This window comes from Myotis yumanensis, unplaced genomic scaffold (assembly GCF_028538775.1).
Source record: "Myotis yumanensis isolate MYYU_CA2020_CCGP unplaced genomic scaffold, mMyoYum1.0.hap1 SCAF_17, whole genome shotgun sequence".
Taxonomy (NCBI): domain Eukaryota; kingdom Metazoa; phylum Chordata; class Mammalia; order Chiroptera; family Vespertilionidae; genus Myotis; species Myotis yumanensis.
Window position 1 is genome coordinate 678,967 of NW_027223768.1, and position 15,358 is coordinate 694,324.

Here is a 15,358-nt window from a genome sequence, read left to right on the forward strand (position 1 = left end):
CTGGACTTACTTTTTTTTCCCCAATCCTCACTTGAGGATGATTTTCATCGATTTTTTAGAGAGAGTGGAAGGAAGGAGGGAGAAGAGGGGGGAGAGAGAGAAACGTCCATGAGAGAGACACATGGACCGAGGTTCGTGCCCTTGACCGGGAATCCAACCCGAGGCCGTTAGGTCCACAGGCCGACGCTCTGTCCACTGAGCGACGTTGATATTTTCACTCCACAAACACTCAGGCTCCTCAGACCCCCCCACTCCCCGCCCCAGGCGGTGTGACCCCTCAGCTTCCTGTGGGGCAGCTCCTCTCCAGGCTTCTCCCATCTGCCTCGCGGGTGCCCCCTGGTGGTCGGGCAGGCTCACTGCTCAGCCCTGTGACCTGCTGGGGAAGGTCAGGCCACACAGAGGTGCCCAGGGCTGAGCCCAGCAGTCAATCCACAGCCTCCTGGGCTGCTTCCCCGGCTCCTCCCCCCACAGGGCTCCCCGGCCCCTTCCAGGTCTTGGGGTCCCTTGTGAGGATCCCTGAGAGGAAGAGGGAAGCTGGGACTCCCTGACTCTGCTGCCTTCTTCCCGGACCACAGAGAGCAGAGGCCAGGACCTCACCCTGAGGCCACAGTCCCGCCATGAGGTGAAGGTTCGCCCCTGAGAGCTCTGGCTGCGGGATCCCTGGCAGACGGGGCGGGAGAGAAGGCAGACGGGGAAGATCACATGGGTTCACCCAGCCCCACTCCCCGAGGGTTAGACGTCCCCTTTCCCGCCCTGGAGCCAGGGCCCGAGGCAGCCTGGTGACCCCGTGGTCATGGAGGTGGCAGCTGCCGGGGTCCAGGGGACAGCCCCCTCCCAGGCCCGGGAACAGCAGGCGACCTGGGTGCGGGGTCAGCAGGGCCAGGTCACTGGGCTGCTTATGTGACAGCCCCGAGCGTGACATTTATCGGCGGGGCCTGTGCTGACTCAGCACACGTATGTGGACGCACAGACAGCGTGCCGTGTGCCGAGGCCACAGCTACATACAACACTTTTTTCTGGCAATTTGATGCAACAAATTGTTTTTATTCGTCCTAAGCAAACTCAGTCATAGACACAAATTTCATGAATTTTTAAAGGGAAAAAACAGATTCTATGGACATGCGGCTGGCACACCCAGAATAGGCAGTGAGTAAGCAGACAGAGATGTGAGCTGGGAGCCAGCTGGTGTGGCTCAGGGGTTGAGCAGTGACCTAGGAACCAGGAGGTCAGGGTTCGATTCCCAGTCAGGGCACAGGCCTGGGTTGTGGGTGGATCCCCAGGGTAGGGCCTGCAGGAGGCAGCTGGTCAGTGATTCTCTCTCACAATTTTCTTCCATGTCCCTGACGGCGCTTCTCAAATGAATCCGCGTATGAAACTGATCCCAGTGCTGAGTGTGCCCGTGGGTCAGGGTGGGCCGGGCTCTCACATGTCTATGTGTGTGTGTGTGTGTGTGTGTACATATACACACATACATGTACATGTCTACACATGCACCATAGATAAATGTACATGTGTATATTCACACACATAATTCTACATGTATAGGCTATACATGTTGGGGTTTTTTGTAGTTATCTTTTTGTTTAGTTTTATAAATTATTTTATTTTTTAAAATATATTTTTTATTGACTTCAGAGAGGAAAGGAGAGGGAGAAAGAGATAGAAACATCAAGGATGAGAGAGAATCACAGATCCACTGCCTCCTGCACGGCCCACCCTGGGGATTGAGCCTGCATCCTGGGCCTGTGCCCTGACCAGGAATCGAACCCTGACCTTCTGGTTCATAGGTTGACACTCAAACACTGAGCTATGCTGGCCAGGCTTCCAGTGATTTTTTAGAAAGTGGAAGGGAGGGGGAGAGACAGAGAGACAAACACATCGATTGGTAGAAGTACCTGCCCTGGACCAGGATCAAACCTGGGACCCTTCTGTCCACAGGCCAACCCTCTCTCCACTGAGCCAAACTGGCCAGGGCAACACAGTTTATTTCACCATATTATTTTATTTTATTTCTTAGTTCTAGGGAATAGAGTTTATTGTGGCAGAGCGTGTCACACACGATTGAAGGTGCGTACATTAGTGACATCACTCTGCGTCCTCCATCGGGTACAAGTGTGACAGGTTCCCTGCGTCCGGTTCCCACCATCACTGCACGGCTTCCTCACTCTGACCCGTGGACGTTTAACCCCACGGCTTCTGCTGACGCTCTGGTTCCAAACAAAACTCTGCATAAGCTCCTGGATCCACCTCATCGTCAATATCATCCAAGTACAGTCACCACCCCGGACACACCTGCTCCGTTTTCTTCACAATCTGGAAAATGAATCTTCTCTTCAAGTCAGTCTTTTTTGTTTTTAATAAATCTTGATTGTTGAAAGTATCACATATGTCCTTCCCCCTCCTCCTCCCCTCCCGCCCTCACATCACTCCTGAGATGAATCGTGGTCATCGGGATCAGCTGCAGAGAGAGGAACACCATCCAGTGGACACGATGGTGGTTCAGTAATAAAAACGCCGGGTGCTGCTTCTCTTGGATGCTGAGGTGACAGGGACTCTCCCCCAGTTTCTTGACCGAAGCTCTACAAGTTTCAAGAGCATCTGCCTCACACCTACACCGCAGGGCGAGTGCAGAGTGATGTCTTTCATCCTCTGGATAACTTCGTCCATGTCCCTCGTTCCTTGTGCCTTCCAGGCATCTTCCAAGGCGGGCCCTGTCAACTTCAGGAATTTTCCTGCACAAATTAGGTTATCGTCCACGGGGTGAGAAAGGAGGGCATCCAACAACCCCCGAAGCAAAACATGAATAACACCTGATCTTAGAACCTGTCTATTTTCTCCTTTGATCTTCAGCCGAAGATAAAGTTCTCCCAGAAAGAACACGCACCCATGGAATCGTTTCCGAGCTGCTTTATCCCCCTTGGCAGCTTGGTCTGTAAGGTCATATTGAGTCTGACATCTTTGAAGGAGCACTTGGCGGAAGCTGCCCCTCTGTGAGCGAATGGTCAGGTGACGGGACAGGAAATCACACAGGCGAGCTCCCCCGCTGCGGAACCTTGGCACGGACGTGGCCTGTTGATAGATGAGGCCCACCAGTTCTTCCAAAGCCTCGTCCGTGGTGACCCGGCCGCTCAGGGTCTCTGCAAACTGTTTCATGTCAGTTTCACAACTGCCAGGCTGCTCTGTCAGATGGTCCAAGAAATCCCAAACGAATACGGACAGAGGGAGTTCATCCTCGCAGGGTCCTGGTGATTAGAAGAACCTCAAGGGTAGAATTCAGGGCGCTGGCTGTCAGCATCCTGCAGATTCATTTGTTTCAAGAATGTCCCCTTGGAGGGTGGGGAAGGGGCGGCTGGAGGCGGGCTCTGCTCCCAACACAGTTTATTTGGAAAGACCAGCCTGTGCTCTGGAGTCTGAGCCTTGTTTCAGACCAGCGATGGGAGCTCAGGGTTGTGACCATAAAGTAGAAACCCTCCCATTTGTCCCCGTTACCCATGGGGTCGAGGTTCCACTGAGCTTGGTCCCCTGGGCGCTTAGCAACACCCTCACCTACCTTGATGGCTCTTGAACCTGTTCTTCAGCTCAAAGCAAACCTCTAGGACCTCGCACTCAGTCTCAACCTCCAAGGACAGGGCCTCTGGCGTCTCCAGCCGCACAGCCTGGCTCCTGGGGGAGCAGAGGCCAGAGATGCTCAGGGGACACCCCGCGACTCTGCACCCCACTCCCCTCGCCTTCCCTTCAGCACTCACCTGCTCAGGGCGCCCTCCACGTCCTGCGGGAAACAAAGGCACAGGTGAGTGTGGGAACACCAGGCTGATGGGCTGCTGCTCCCTCCCAGAGGCACAGGGCAGGCCCGGCCTTGGGTTCGGATGGGATGGGGGCTTATACCCTGGTTGGGAGAGCACCTGGATGACTCTGAAGAGCAATCCTGTCCTTTTAAATCTTAGGACACACACTTATGGGAACAGGGGTACGTTTCTTTTTTTTTTTTTTAATATATTTTTTTTTATTGATTTTTTACAGAGAGGAATGGAGAGAGATAGAAAGCTAGAAACATCGATGAGAAACATCGATCAGCTGCCTCCTGCACATCTCCTACTGGGAATGTGCCCGCAACCCAAGTACATGCCCCTGACCGGAATCGAACCTGGGACCTTTCAGTCCGCAGGCCGACGCTCTATCCACTGAGCCAAACCGGTCTCGGCAGGGGTACGTTTCTTACATGTGAACAGGGGTTACGTTTTTGTTAAGTTTCCTTCCCAAGCCCTGAGCGAAGTGACTGGGGAGGTGACTGAGCTGTGAGGCCAGCGAGCAGAACCCATGAGCAGGGTCAGGCCCACCCACCAGGAGCCAAAACACCATCTGACCAACAGCATCTCCTCGCCTGGGGACTGAGGACAAGAGCTGACGGCTGAGACCCCCAGGGCTGCACACAGCACCCAGCCCCTTCCCCTTATAGTCCGGTCCCTGCACCTGCTGGGAGACAGGACTCGATGGGTGTAAGCGCCCTGCCTGCTGGGTGGGCCGCCTTCTCAGTAAACGCCTTATGGGACTCATCCCTGCCTTGGTGACCGGACACAGCGACAGGCAGCCGAGCCCACCCGGGGGTTTCTGGGTAACAGATGGACACCCCGGGCAACGATCCCCACTCTGGCCTCTGGACGGTCAGCACAGCAAGACACCTCTCAGCCTCCGAGCCTGGCGCCCTCCTTGCTGAGGTGCTGGGGAGCCTACGGCTGCTTAGGCGGGTAGGGAGCCCCGCACGCTCCCTCTGGCCTCACCTCCCTCAGAGCGCACCTGCCAGAGGCCACCTGTCACAAAGCCTCAGGGGTGGGTGGGTGCACGGCGCCCAGACTGGGCTCTGAGGTGGTGGCCACAGTGACCCAGGGGGCGGAGCAGCCATGAGACATGGTCACCCTGAGGGGCGCCCTCCACTTCCACCAGCCGGACCTGGAACCAGCAGCTGGGAGGTAGGGGGAAGTTCACTTTCCTGAGGCTGGAAGGAGGGCCCATCAGGCCAGGCTCACCCATCACTCATGGGGCGGCCCACCTGGTCCCCGCCATCACCTGACCTTCAGGATTCTGTGCCCCTGGACACAGGCACGTGGGAGGGGAAGCCATCCCCTGAACCTGTTCCGGCTAGGAATGTAGGGAGCGGCTATAGGGTTAAGCCTTAGACTGACCTGCTGGCAAAGCCACAAACAAGTCCCAGCTTAGAGGGCACAGCCCTGTTAGCATAACTAGGCTTGACCTTATGAGGGTCCCTAGAGCTTATCTGGGAAGCTAATGGGCTGTGGGAGGTGCAGCAAGTGCTGCCAAAACAAGTGAAACTCCCAAGAACATTGTAACTATGGTGACCACTATCTTGTTTACATCTGGCTATAAATAAAGGCTCTGGTTGCTGTCTGGGTCTCTCTCTATGGCCTCAGCCAGGCACAGGAGATCCACCTAGACCCAGCTTATTCTCTCTGTCTGTCTTTTCTACATCATACGCCGCCCCCTCTCAAGCTCACCGAACCCTTGGCTGAGCTGGCTCCCCACAAAGGAACCCACCCCTCTACCTGCAGGTGGATTTTATTCTTCTTGATCCTCACCCAAGGATCATTTTCCATTGATTTTTAGAGAGAATGGAAGAGAGAGGGAGAGACAGAGAGAAACATCGATGTGAGAGAAACACATCGATTGGTTGGCTTCTGCAGGAGCCCCGACCAGGACCTGGGCCAGGGAGGAGCCTGCCACCGAGGTATGTGCACTTGACCAGAATGGAAGCCGGGACCCTTCGGTCCTCAGGCTGATGCTCTGTCCACTGAGCCACACTGGAGTTTTGAGCCAAATCAAAATTTTCTGATTTATATATAGAGTCCTGTAGACCAGTGGAAGCCACATTGTAGATTTTAGTCTGTTCAGTATTCTAAAAGGAATAGGCTTAGCCCAGCTGGTGTGTCTCAGTGGTTCAGCATCAACCTATAAACCAGGAGGTCAGGGTTTGATCCTGTCAGGGCACATGTCCCAGTTGTGCACTCGATCAATGATTCTCGCTCATCATTGATGTTTCTATCTCTCTCTCCCTCTCCCTTCCTCTCTCAAATAAAAAACGAAACAAAACAAAACAAAAACACGTTGAAAAATGATGGGAAATATAAAGAAATATGCCTTTATGACCAAGTTGGTATGGCTCAGTGGATAGAGCGTCGGCCTGTGGACTGCGGTCCCAAGTTCCATTCCGGGCACACGCTTTGGCTGCAGCCTTGATCCCCGGCCTAGAGCTGGGGCACCTGTGGGAGGCAACCAATCAATGTGTCCCTCTCCCATCCACGTTTCTCTCTGTCTCTCCTTCTCCCTTCCACTCTCTCTAAAACCAATGGAACAATATCCTCGAATGAGGATTAACAAAATAAGTAAATCAGAATAAGAGAAATCTGCCTTTTATTCCCCCACACTGATGTGCCCCCCGCTGAGCGAGGCAGGCGGTCCTCTGTTCCCACGCCCCCCCCCCCCTCACCCCCCCAGAGCAGCTCAGGACCCGCCCCCATGGCCTCCTCCCAGGGCTCAGCCTCACCTGCAGCAGCTTCTGGGCAGAGCCCTGGCATCGCTCCTCCAGCTCCAGGATGTGGCTCTGGAGCTCCTGGCCCTGCTGGTCCAGGTCGGCCTCACTGACCCTCAGTCTCTGCAGAGTGCGCTGTTCCTCGCTCTCCAGTCTCCACAGGTACGACCTCTCCTCCTCCCTCAGGAAGCTGCGCAGCTTCTGGAATTCCGCCTGGATTTTCTGTCTCTGAGCCTCTATCTTCTCCTACAGTCAAGAGAGGACGCTCAGCCCGGCCAGCGGGGCTCAGTGGTTGAGCGTCCACCTGTGACCCAGGAGGTCACATTGGATTCCCGGTCAGGACACAGGCCCGGGTTGCGAGCTCCATCCCCAGTGGGGGGCGTGCAGGAGGCAGCCGGTCCATGATTCTCTCTCCTCCTGGATGTTATTATGTCTCTCTCCCTTCCTCTCTGACATAAATACAAATATAAAATAAGTAAAAAAAGAAAGAAAGTTGGAAACCCTGTGGGGACGGCTCTCGGTAAACAGGCATGTGATTCTGCGGCTCCGACAGGCACCGGCCTCCTGGCCATTTCCTGCTGGAAGGAGGGGGGGAGGGGATGAGCTCTCATCAATGGGGACAAGGAGGACAATGGCTTCTTCTCGGGGCTCCACCTGCTGCTCTGGTTCAGTGACACCATCACTGTGCTTGGCCCGATCAGACCCTACGCCTAAGCGCCAGGACAGACAGAGCTTGACACCAAGAAATCCCTGTTCTTTTTCTGTTGTTGTCGTTAATCCTCACCCAGGATATTCTCTCCATTGATTGTTAGAGAGAGGGGAGTGGCTGGGAGGGAGGGTGGGGAGAGAGAGAGGAACGTCAAAGTGAGAGAGACATGGACTGTTGCCTCCTGCACAGGCCCGACTGGGTGGGGACTGCACCTGAGCCCAGGGGGGTGCCCTCCAGCGGCCAAGGCGAGAGCCCCCCATTCTCACCTTCCACTGGGCGATCTGCTTCGCCGTGAAAGCTTTCTGGTTCGTGCATTCCTCTTCCAGCTGCCTCAGTTTCCTCACCGCTTCCTGGAGCTTTTCCTGGAGGAAGAAATGGAGTGACCCTTGCTGACCACATCTCCCTTCTCCCTCTGACGGGAAGAACCTGGATGTCAGTGCCCGGGGCTCTCTCTGTCCCTGTCACCCTGACCCTCCTCTCGGCTAATGGCCAGGACACCCTGTGTGGGGACCTAGACTGAGCTGATGGAAGGCTCGGCGACACCTGCCTTTCCCCACAGCCCCGCCCCCTGGCTGTGCGTTTGCTGTGGGCCCTCTCACAGGAGAGCCCTCTCTTTTCTCAGCACTCCTACATGCCGTTAATGTTTTTAAAAATATATATATTTTATTGATTCCCCACAGAAAGGTAGGGAGAGGGATAGAGAGTTAGAAACATCGATGAGAGAGAAACATCGATCAGCTGACTCCTGCACATCTCCTACTGGGGATGTGCCCGCAACCAAGGTACATGCCCTTGACCGGAATCAAACCTGGGAGCCTTCAGTCCGCAGGCAGATGCTCTATCCACTGAGCCAAACCGGTTAGGGCAACCGTTAATTTTTTATATGTAAAAATATGTATATATTTCTATTCCTCTCAGTGAGGAAGAGAGAGACAGAAACATGAATGAGAGAGCATTATGGGTCTTCTGCCTCCTGCACACCCCACACTGGGGATGGAGCCCGAAACCCAGGCATGTGCCCTGACCAGGAATCTAACTGTGACCTCCTGGCTCCTAGGTCGATGCTCAACCACTGAGCCACGCTGGCCAGGCCACATGGTTAGTATTTAGGCTCCGTCAGGACTCATATCTGGGAGGCTCCCCGAGACCACCCACACCCGGGGTCCCTTTCACACCCCCCAGGCAATGGAGGCCGGGCAGTCCTTCTGCTGGTGCGTCTTCCCTACTGGACGGCAGGCCGCCCACGAGGTGGCTCCTGGTCCCTGTGCTTTCACTCCTCCACGCGCCCCTGCACACGGCGCCGTCTCATCACATGCACCCGAGAGGCGACAAAACGTGCAGGTGCAGCCTTGGCTGGTCAGGCTCAGTGGCTAGAGCCTCAGCCCACAGACTGAAGGGTCTCGGGTTCAATTCCAGTCAAGGGCATGAACCTCGGCTGCTGTTTCTGGCCCTGGTTGAGGCGCCTGCAGGAGGCAACTAATTCATGTCTCCCTCAGACCAATGCATTTCTCCCGCTCTCTCCCCCTCCCTTCCACTCTCTCTAAAAATCAATGGAAAAATATCGTCAGGTGAGGATTATCAAACAAAACAAAACACCACGCATGTGTGCGTTTGAGCGCATGGGGCCTGGAGCTGGGACCAGTTCATCATGCAGCGGGGACCTGGATGAGTGTCCGTCCGGGGAAGGTGGGGCTGGACAGCAGGGACTTGACTAAGGGAGGACCCACCCTAAACCTTCCCGCCCCTCCCGCCCCTCCCACCCCTCCCGCCCCTCAGGCCTCCACCCCTCCCTCCCCCCACCTCTCTGCTAGAAGAAAGAACCACAGGAGGGAAGCTAGCATTCAGGGTCCCGACCTTGGGCTCTTGGCTGGTGATGGGGGTCTCAGGGCACACGAGGGGCCACTGGGCTCAATGAAGAGGGTCTGGGGCGCACAAGGGGTTTTGCGGCTCAAGACGGGGCACTCACCCTGTAGCCGGGGTCCACGTCCTCCAGGAGCGCCGTGTTGTGGCCCTTGTGCCGCCCATGGCGCTCGCAGCGCCAGCAGATGAGCTGGCCCTCGTCCTCGCAGAAGAGGTGCAGCCGCTCCCCGTGCTCCTGGCAGTACAGCTCCTGCTCCTGCTCCTGCTCCTGCTCCTCCTCCTGCTCCAGCTCCAGCTCCAGGAGGGCGGCAATGAGGCTGCCCAGCTGCTTGTTGGGCCGCAGGCTGCCTCTCTGGAAGGGAGCCTGGCACTGGGGGCAGGAGAAAGTCTGCATGTTCTGCTGGCTCCGCAGGGAGGATAAGGGTTTCTGCTGGTACCAGGGCGAGAAGGTGATCTGCTGGTACTGAGGCAAGGAGAAGGTGTTCTGCTGGCTCCGCGGGGAGGAGGGCGGGCCCATGAAGCGCAGGAGGCAGGCCTGGCAGTAGCTGTGGCCGCAGCTGATGCTCACGGGCTCGGCCATCAGGTGCAGGCAGATGGAGCAGGTGGCCTCCTCCCGCATCTTCTTGCTGGCGGAGGCCGACGCCATGCCTCTGCTGGAAGCTGCAATGCCGGACCCAGAGGCTCCCACAGCGGAGGCGGCACACCCACCCCGCGCTTCCTGTGGGCGCCCGGCTGCCAGGCCCCACGGGCCTGGAGGTCTTACCTGGAGGGAAGAAAGGTCTGTAGTGTGGACGCTGCAGAGAGTACAGCTGTGCTGTGGACTAGGGTGGGGACCCCGATTCCCTTCACTGAAATGAAACAGAATTTAACGTGCAGATGTAGCCTCACCCCAGGATGTTTCTCCATTGATTTTTAGAGAGAGCGGTGGGGAGGGGGGGAGGCAGAGAGACACATCCATGGGCTGCCTCCCACACGCACTACAACCAGGGCCAGAGATGGAACCTGCCGCCCAGGTACGTGCCCTTGACCGCAATCGAACCCAGGACCCTTCAGTCCACAGGCCAAGGCTCTCTCCACTGAGCCGCACCGTGTAGGACTGGTCACATTTCCATTCATTCATGGCCACCGGGGGCTGCAGGAAGCCCCAACAGAGACCATCCATCAGGGGAAGCTGGTGTTGGAGCCCAGACACAGGGAGGGCGAGAGCGAGGCGGGATGCCCCAGGGACCCAGTGAGGGCCCGGGGGACTCTCCCACCTGAGGAACATGAGGGATAATCGGAATAACTGGTTCCAGGACCGTTTCTTTGCAACTTAAGGAAGTGGATGGTTCAGGAAGATTCCATTGAAGCAGCGACTGTGGACCTGCTGGGCCTCCGCACCCCCAGCCTTTCCCCCGACTGCCCTCCACAGAGAAGGAAGGCTGGCCAGTGGGCTCAGTAGTTAGAGCGTCCACTGCGCACTGACCTGTCCCGGGTTCCATCCCGAGGTCTCTCTCTCTCTCCCCCCCCTCCAGCCGCCCTCCCTTCCTTTCTCTGGAAGAAACAATAGAAAAAATCTCCTCCAGGGAAACTCACCCAGGATGAACCCGAGGTAAACAAGGCACCTGAGACCCAGGGAGTCCCTCCAGGCCTCCCTCACCTGAGAGGCGCCCGGCCGGCTGGCTCAGTGGTTTAGCATCAGCCTATGGACCAGGAGGTCATGGCTCCATTCCCGGTCAGCGCACATGCCTGGCTTAGAGGCTCGATCCCCAGTGGGGGGCGTGCAGGAGAAACAGCATGGATGTCTCTCTCTCCCTCTCCCTTCCTGTCTGAAATCAATACAAATATTCTTTTTAAATAAAGGAAAGGCCTGGGCTGGGCAGAGGGGCGGGTCCTGGAGGCCCAGTCAGGTGACCTCTCTCCTCCAGCCAGGACTGTCTCCCAGGAGAAGTTCCAGGCGCCTGCAACCCTGGGGGACGAGGGGAGGGGGAGCAAATGGGGAGACAAGACCCCAAGGTCCTCCAGGGAGGACCCAGGAACCAGAGAGCGAAGGAGGAACCCTGGGACCCTGGCCCGGGGCTGCAGCTCCTGGAGAGCCAGGCCTGCCCTCCTGGGAGCGGAGGGAGGCGGGGAGGTTGCAGATGGACCTTCCTGGGACCTGACAATGGAGGGAACACAGCCAGGAATCCCTGAGACCACTGGACCCTCTTCCTCTGTAACCAGGCGGCCTCCGGAGCCACAGAGCGTTTCTGCTCAGAGTCCCTCCCGGGCGGTGATTTCCCGGGGACACACTGGGGTCCTCTGTGGCTGGGCTGTGTCCCCAGGACAGGACCTGCCCTCCAGGGGCCCCGGGGGCCTGTCCCGGCCTCCACTCCCCCCGCCTTGCACCCGGATCTCCTGAGGTTGGATCAGCTTGGAGTTTGGTGGAAGCGAAAGCGGCCTCGGGAAGGGCTGGGGGGCAGGGCCTGGAGGGACAGAGGCCAGAGGCCCTGGTGTCTGACACATGCCCCTCCCTGCTGCCCAGGCCCCCCATTGCACCCCCTCCTGTCCACACACCAGGTGTCATCACCCTTCCTGCCTGACCCGCCCGGACCCTCCCCAGTACCTGGGCCACCAGGGATGCCACACACTCGCGGGAGGGAGTCGCCTGGAGCAGCCACTTCCCAGGTCCTGGGCAGGACTCAGGGAGAAATGAAACTGCCTGTGGTGGGGGCGGGCCCTGCTGGGTTTGGGGAGGAAACCAGGAAATGGCCCTAAGGGTTTGCACGTGGCTGGGCTGGGCCTGGCAGGGCGGGGAGAGGTGGGAAGAAGTCCATCTACAGCCACAGGAAAGGGGACAAGTCCTCACGGGACCTGGGCTCTGGGCCAGCAGGAGCCTCTGAGGTCGGGGAGGGGCTCAGCCCACAGGCCCGACTGCAGCTCTTCCTGCCGTGGCCACCGACCAACCTCCTCGGGAACCGTCAGCTTCTGGGCGGATATTATTTTATTTTTTGCTATTTTTAGGTCCCTATTCTTTCCTCACTGCTCTGAAGGGGGCGGTGGAAAGGGCTGGTGACCTCTGCCCTCGTTCTCCCCCTCAGCGTCGCTCTGCAGGGACAGACACTGGTCAGCATCTCCACCAGTCAGCACCCAGCTGGGAGCCGGGAGCCATGGGAGGCCCCAGGCCACCGAGGGGGCGGCACTTAGAGTAAAGGGACTGCAGGGCCCAGCCCCTGTGTCAGGGGTTGAGCGTCGACCTACCTACGAGCCAAGAGCTCACAGTTCCATTCCTGGTCACAGGCCCAGGTTGCAAGCTTGGTCCCCAGTGGGGGGCCTGCAGGGGCAGCTAATGGATGATTCTTGTCATTGATGTTTCTCTCTCTCTCCCTTCCTCTCTGAAATCAATAAAAAACATATTTTTTTAAAAAAGGACTGTCCGCCCAACCTGGACTTACTTTTTTTTCCCCAATCCTCACTTGAGGATGATTTTCATCGATTTTTTAGAGAGAGTGGAAGGAAGGAGGGAGAAGAGGGGGGAGAGAGAGAAACGTCCACGAGAGAGACACATGGACCGAGGTTCGTGCCCTTGACCGGGAATCCAACCCGAGGCCGTTAGGTCCACAGGCCGACGCTCTGTCCACTGAGCGACGTTGATATTTTCACTCCACAAACACTCAGGCTCCTCAGACCCCCACTCCCCGCCCCAGGCTGTGTGACCCCTCAGCTTCCTGTGGGGCAGCTCCTCTCCAGGCTTCTCCCATCTGCCTCGCGGGTGCCCCCTGGTGGTCGGGCAGGCTCACTGCTCAGCCCTGTGACCTGCTGGGGAAGGTCAGGCCACACAGAGGTGCCCAGGGCTGAGCCCAGCAGTCAATCCACAGCCTCCTGGGCTGCTTCCCCGGCTCCTCCCCCAAAGGGCTCCCCGCCCCTTCCAGGTCTTGGGGTCCCTTGTGAGGATCCCTGAGAGGAAGAGGGAAGCTGGGACTCCCTGACTCTGCTGCCTTCTTCCCGGACCACAGAGAGCAGAGGCCAGGACCTCACCCTGAGGCCACAGTCCCGCCATGAGGTGAAGGTTCGCCCCTGAGAGCTCTGGCTGCGGGATCCCTGGCAGACGGGGCCGGAGAGAAGGCAGACGGGGAAGATCACATGGGTTCACCCAGCCCCACTCCCCGAGGGTTAGAAGTCCCCTTTCCCGCCCTGGAGCCAGGGCCCGAGGCAGCCTGGTGACCCCGTGCCCATGGGGGTGGCAGCTGCCGGGGTCCAGGGGACAGCCCCCTCCCAGGCCCGGGAACAGCAGGCGACCTGGGTGCGGGGTCAGCAGGGCCAGGTCACTGGGCTGCTTATGTGACAGCCCCGAGCGTGACATTTATCGGCGGGGCCTGTGCTGACTCAGCACACGGATGTGGACACACAGACAGTGTGCCGTGTGCCGAGGCCACAGCTACATACAACACTTTTTTCTGGCAATTTGATGCAACAAATTGTTTTTATTCGTCCTAAGCAAACTCAGTCATAGACACAAATTTCATGAATTTTTAAGGGAAAAAACAGATTCTATGGACATGCGGCTGGCACACCCAGAATAGGCAGTGAGTAAGCAGACAGAGATGTGAGCTGGGAGCCAGCTGGTGTGGCTCAGGGGTTGAGCAGTGACCTAGGAACCAGGAGGTCAGGGTTCAATTCCCGGTCAGGGCACAGGCCCGGGTTGTGGGCTCTGCATCCGAATTGGGTACAAGTGTGACAGTTTTCCTGCGTTCGGATTCCCACCATCGCCTGCATGGCTTCCTCACTCTGACCCGTGGACGTTTAACCCGACGGCTGCTGCTGATGCTCTGGTTCCAAACAAAACTCTGCGTAAGCTTCTGGGTCCACCTCATCGTCAATATCATCCAAGTACGGTCACCACCCGGACACACCTGCTCCGTTTTCTTCACAATCTGGAAAAAGAGTCTTCTCTTCAACTCACTCTTTTCTGTTTTTAATGAATCTTGATTGTTGAAAGTATCACATATGTCCTTCCCCCTCCTCCTCCCCTCCCGCCCTCAGGTCACTCCTGAGATGAATCATGGTCGTCGGGATCAGCTGCAGGGAGAGGAACACCATCCGCTGGACCCAATGGCGGTTCCGTCACAAAACAGTTGGGATCATTCTCAGGTGCTGCTTTTCTTGATGCTGAGGTGACAGGGACTCTCCCCCAGTTACTTGTCCGGAGCTCTACAAGCTTCAAGAGCATCTGCTTCACGTCTACACTGCAGGGCGCGTCCAGGGCGACATTTCCAATCCTCTGGATAACTTCATCCATGTCCGTCTTTCATTGTCCAAACCAGGCATCTTTCAGCTCGGGCCATGTCAAACCCATTAATTTTTCTGCACAACTTGCGTTATCATCCACAGGGTTAGAAAGGAGGGCATCGCACAACCCCCGAAGAAAAGACTGAATAACTCTTTGAAGCTGTCCAGTTTCTTCGATCTTCAGCCAAATATAAAGTTCTCCCATAAAGAGCACGAACACATGGAATTGTCTCCGAGCTGCTTCATCTCCTTTGGCAGCTTCATCTCGAAGGTCATATTGCGTCTGTAGTCTTTGAAGGAGCACTTGGCGGAATCGGGCCCTCTGTGATCTCGTGGTCAGGTGACAGGACAGGTATTTACACAGGCGAGCTCCCCGGCTGCGGAACCTTGGCTCGGACATGGCCTGTTCATAGATGAGATCCACCAGTTCTTGCCAAGCCTCGTCCGTGGTGACCCGGCGACTCAGGGTCTCTGCAAACTGCTCCATGTCAGTGTCACAACTGCCAGGCTGCTCTGTCAGATGGTTCAAGAAATCCCAAACGAATATGGACAGAGGGGGCTCATCCTTGCGGGGTCCTGTGTAATTAGAAGAACCTCAGGAGTAGAATTCAGGGGGCTGGCTGTCAGCGTGGGCATTCACAGGGGAGCGACGACCACCTGGGCTTTAGCCATCACAGAATCTTGGACCCCCAGTTCTGCTGGGGAATGTGGTGCTGGGGTCTCCTGTGTTCCTAGAATGTCCCTCAGAGGGTGGGGAAGGGGCGGCAGGGAGCTTCTTCCTGGGACCCTCCCCCACGGGCCCACAAAGGGACCCCGTGGGCCGTGCCCACCCCACCCCGTGGGCCCTGGGTGGCTTTCCCAGCTCTGGGCTGGAGGCGAACCCCCTCCCAACACACTTTCTTTAAGAGAAGACCAGCCTGTGCTCTGGAGTCTGAGCCTTTTTCGGACCAGTGATGGGAGCTCAGGGTTGTGACCATAAAGTAGAAACCCTCCCATTTGTC

At 57.2% G+C, this 15,358-nt stretch overlaps 1 protein-coding gene and 1 pseudogene across 1 annotated transcript; both read right to left on the minus strand.

Moving 5' to 3' along the window:
* Nucleotides 1-1,029: 1,029 nt before the first annotated feature.
* On the minus strand, nucleotides 1,030-11,764 carry LOC138996395 (E3 ubiquitin-protein ligase TRIM38-like). Its single transcript, XM_070397599.1, has 10 exons — nucleotides 11,695-11,764; nucleotides 11,478-11,554; nucleotides 10,750-10,918; nucleotides 9,874-9,958; nucleotides 9,217-9,770; nucleotides 7,517-7,612; nucleotides 6,557-6,787; nucleotides 3,747-3,769; nucleotides 3,551-3,663; nucleotides 1,030-3,242 (listed from the first exon to the last, which is right to left on the minus strand). The coding sequence occupies exons 5-10, from the start codon at nucleotides 9,754-9,756 to the stop codon at nucleotides 2,500-2,502; spliced, it is 1,746 nt and encodes a 581-aa protein (XP_070253700.1). The 5' UTR covers nucleotides 9,757-9,770; nucleotides 9,874-9,958; nucleotides 10,750-10,918; nucleotides 11,478-11,554; nucleotides 11,695-11,764; the 3' UTR covers nucleotides 1,030-2,499.
* Nucleotides 11,765-13,538: 1,774 nt separating this feature from the next.
* LOC138996439 (polyadenylate-binding protein-interacting protein 1-like) lies at nucleotides 13,539-15,334 on the minus strand (annotated as a pseudogene).
* Between the last annotated feature and the right edge of the window lie 24 nt (nucleotides 15,335-15,358).

Bases quoted from the DNA above. Each gene is read 5' to 3' on its own strand.
- LOC138996395 (XM_070397599.1), bottom strand. From the start codon at position 9,756: ATGGCGTCGGCCTCCGCCAGCAAGAAGATGCGGGAGGAGGCCACCTGC. The intron at 6,788-7,516 runs GTGAGAATGGGG...TCTTGACTGTAG, and splicing joins AGCAGATCGCCCAGTGGAAG to GAGAAGATAGAGGCTCAGAG. The intron at 3,664-3,746 runs GTGAGTGCTGAA...CTGCTCCCCCAG, and splicing joins GTGGAGGGCGCCCTGAGCAG to GAGCCAGGCTGTGCGGCTGG.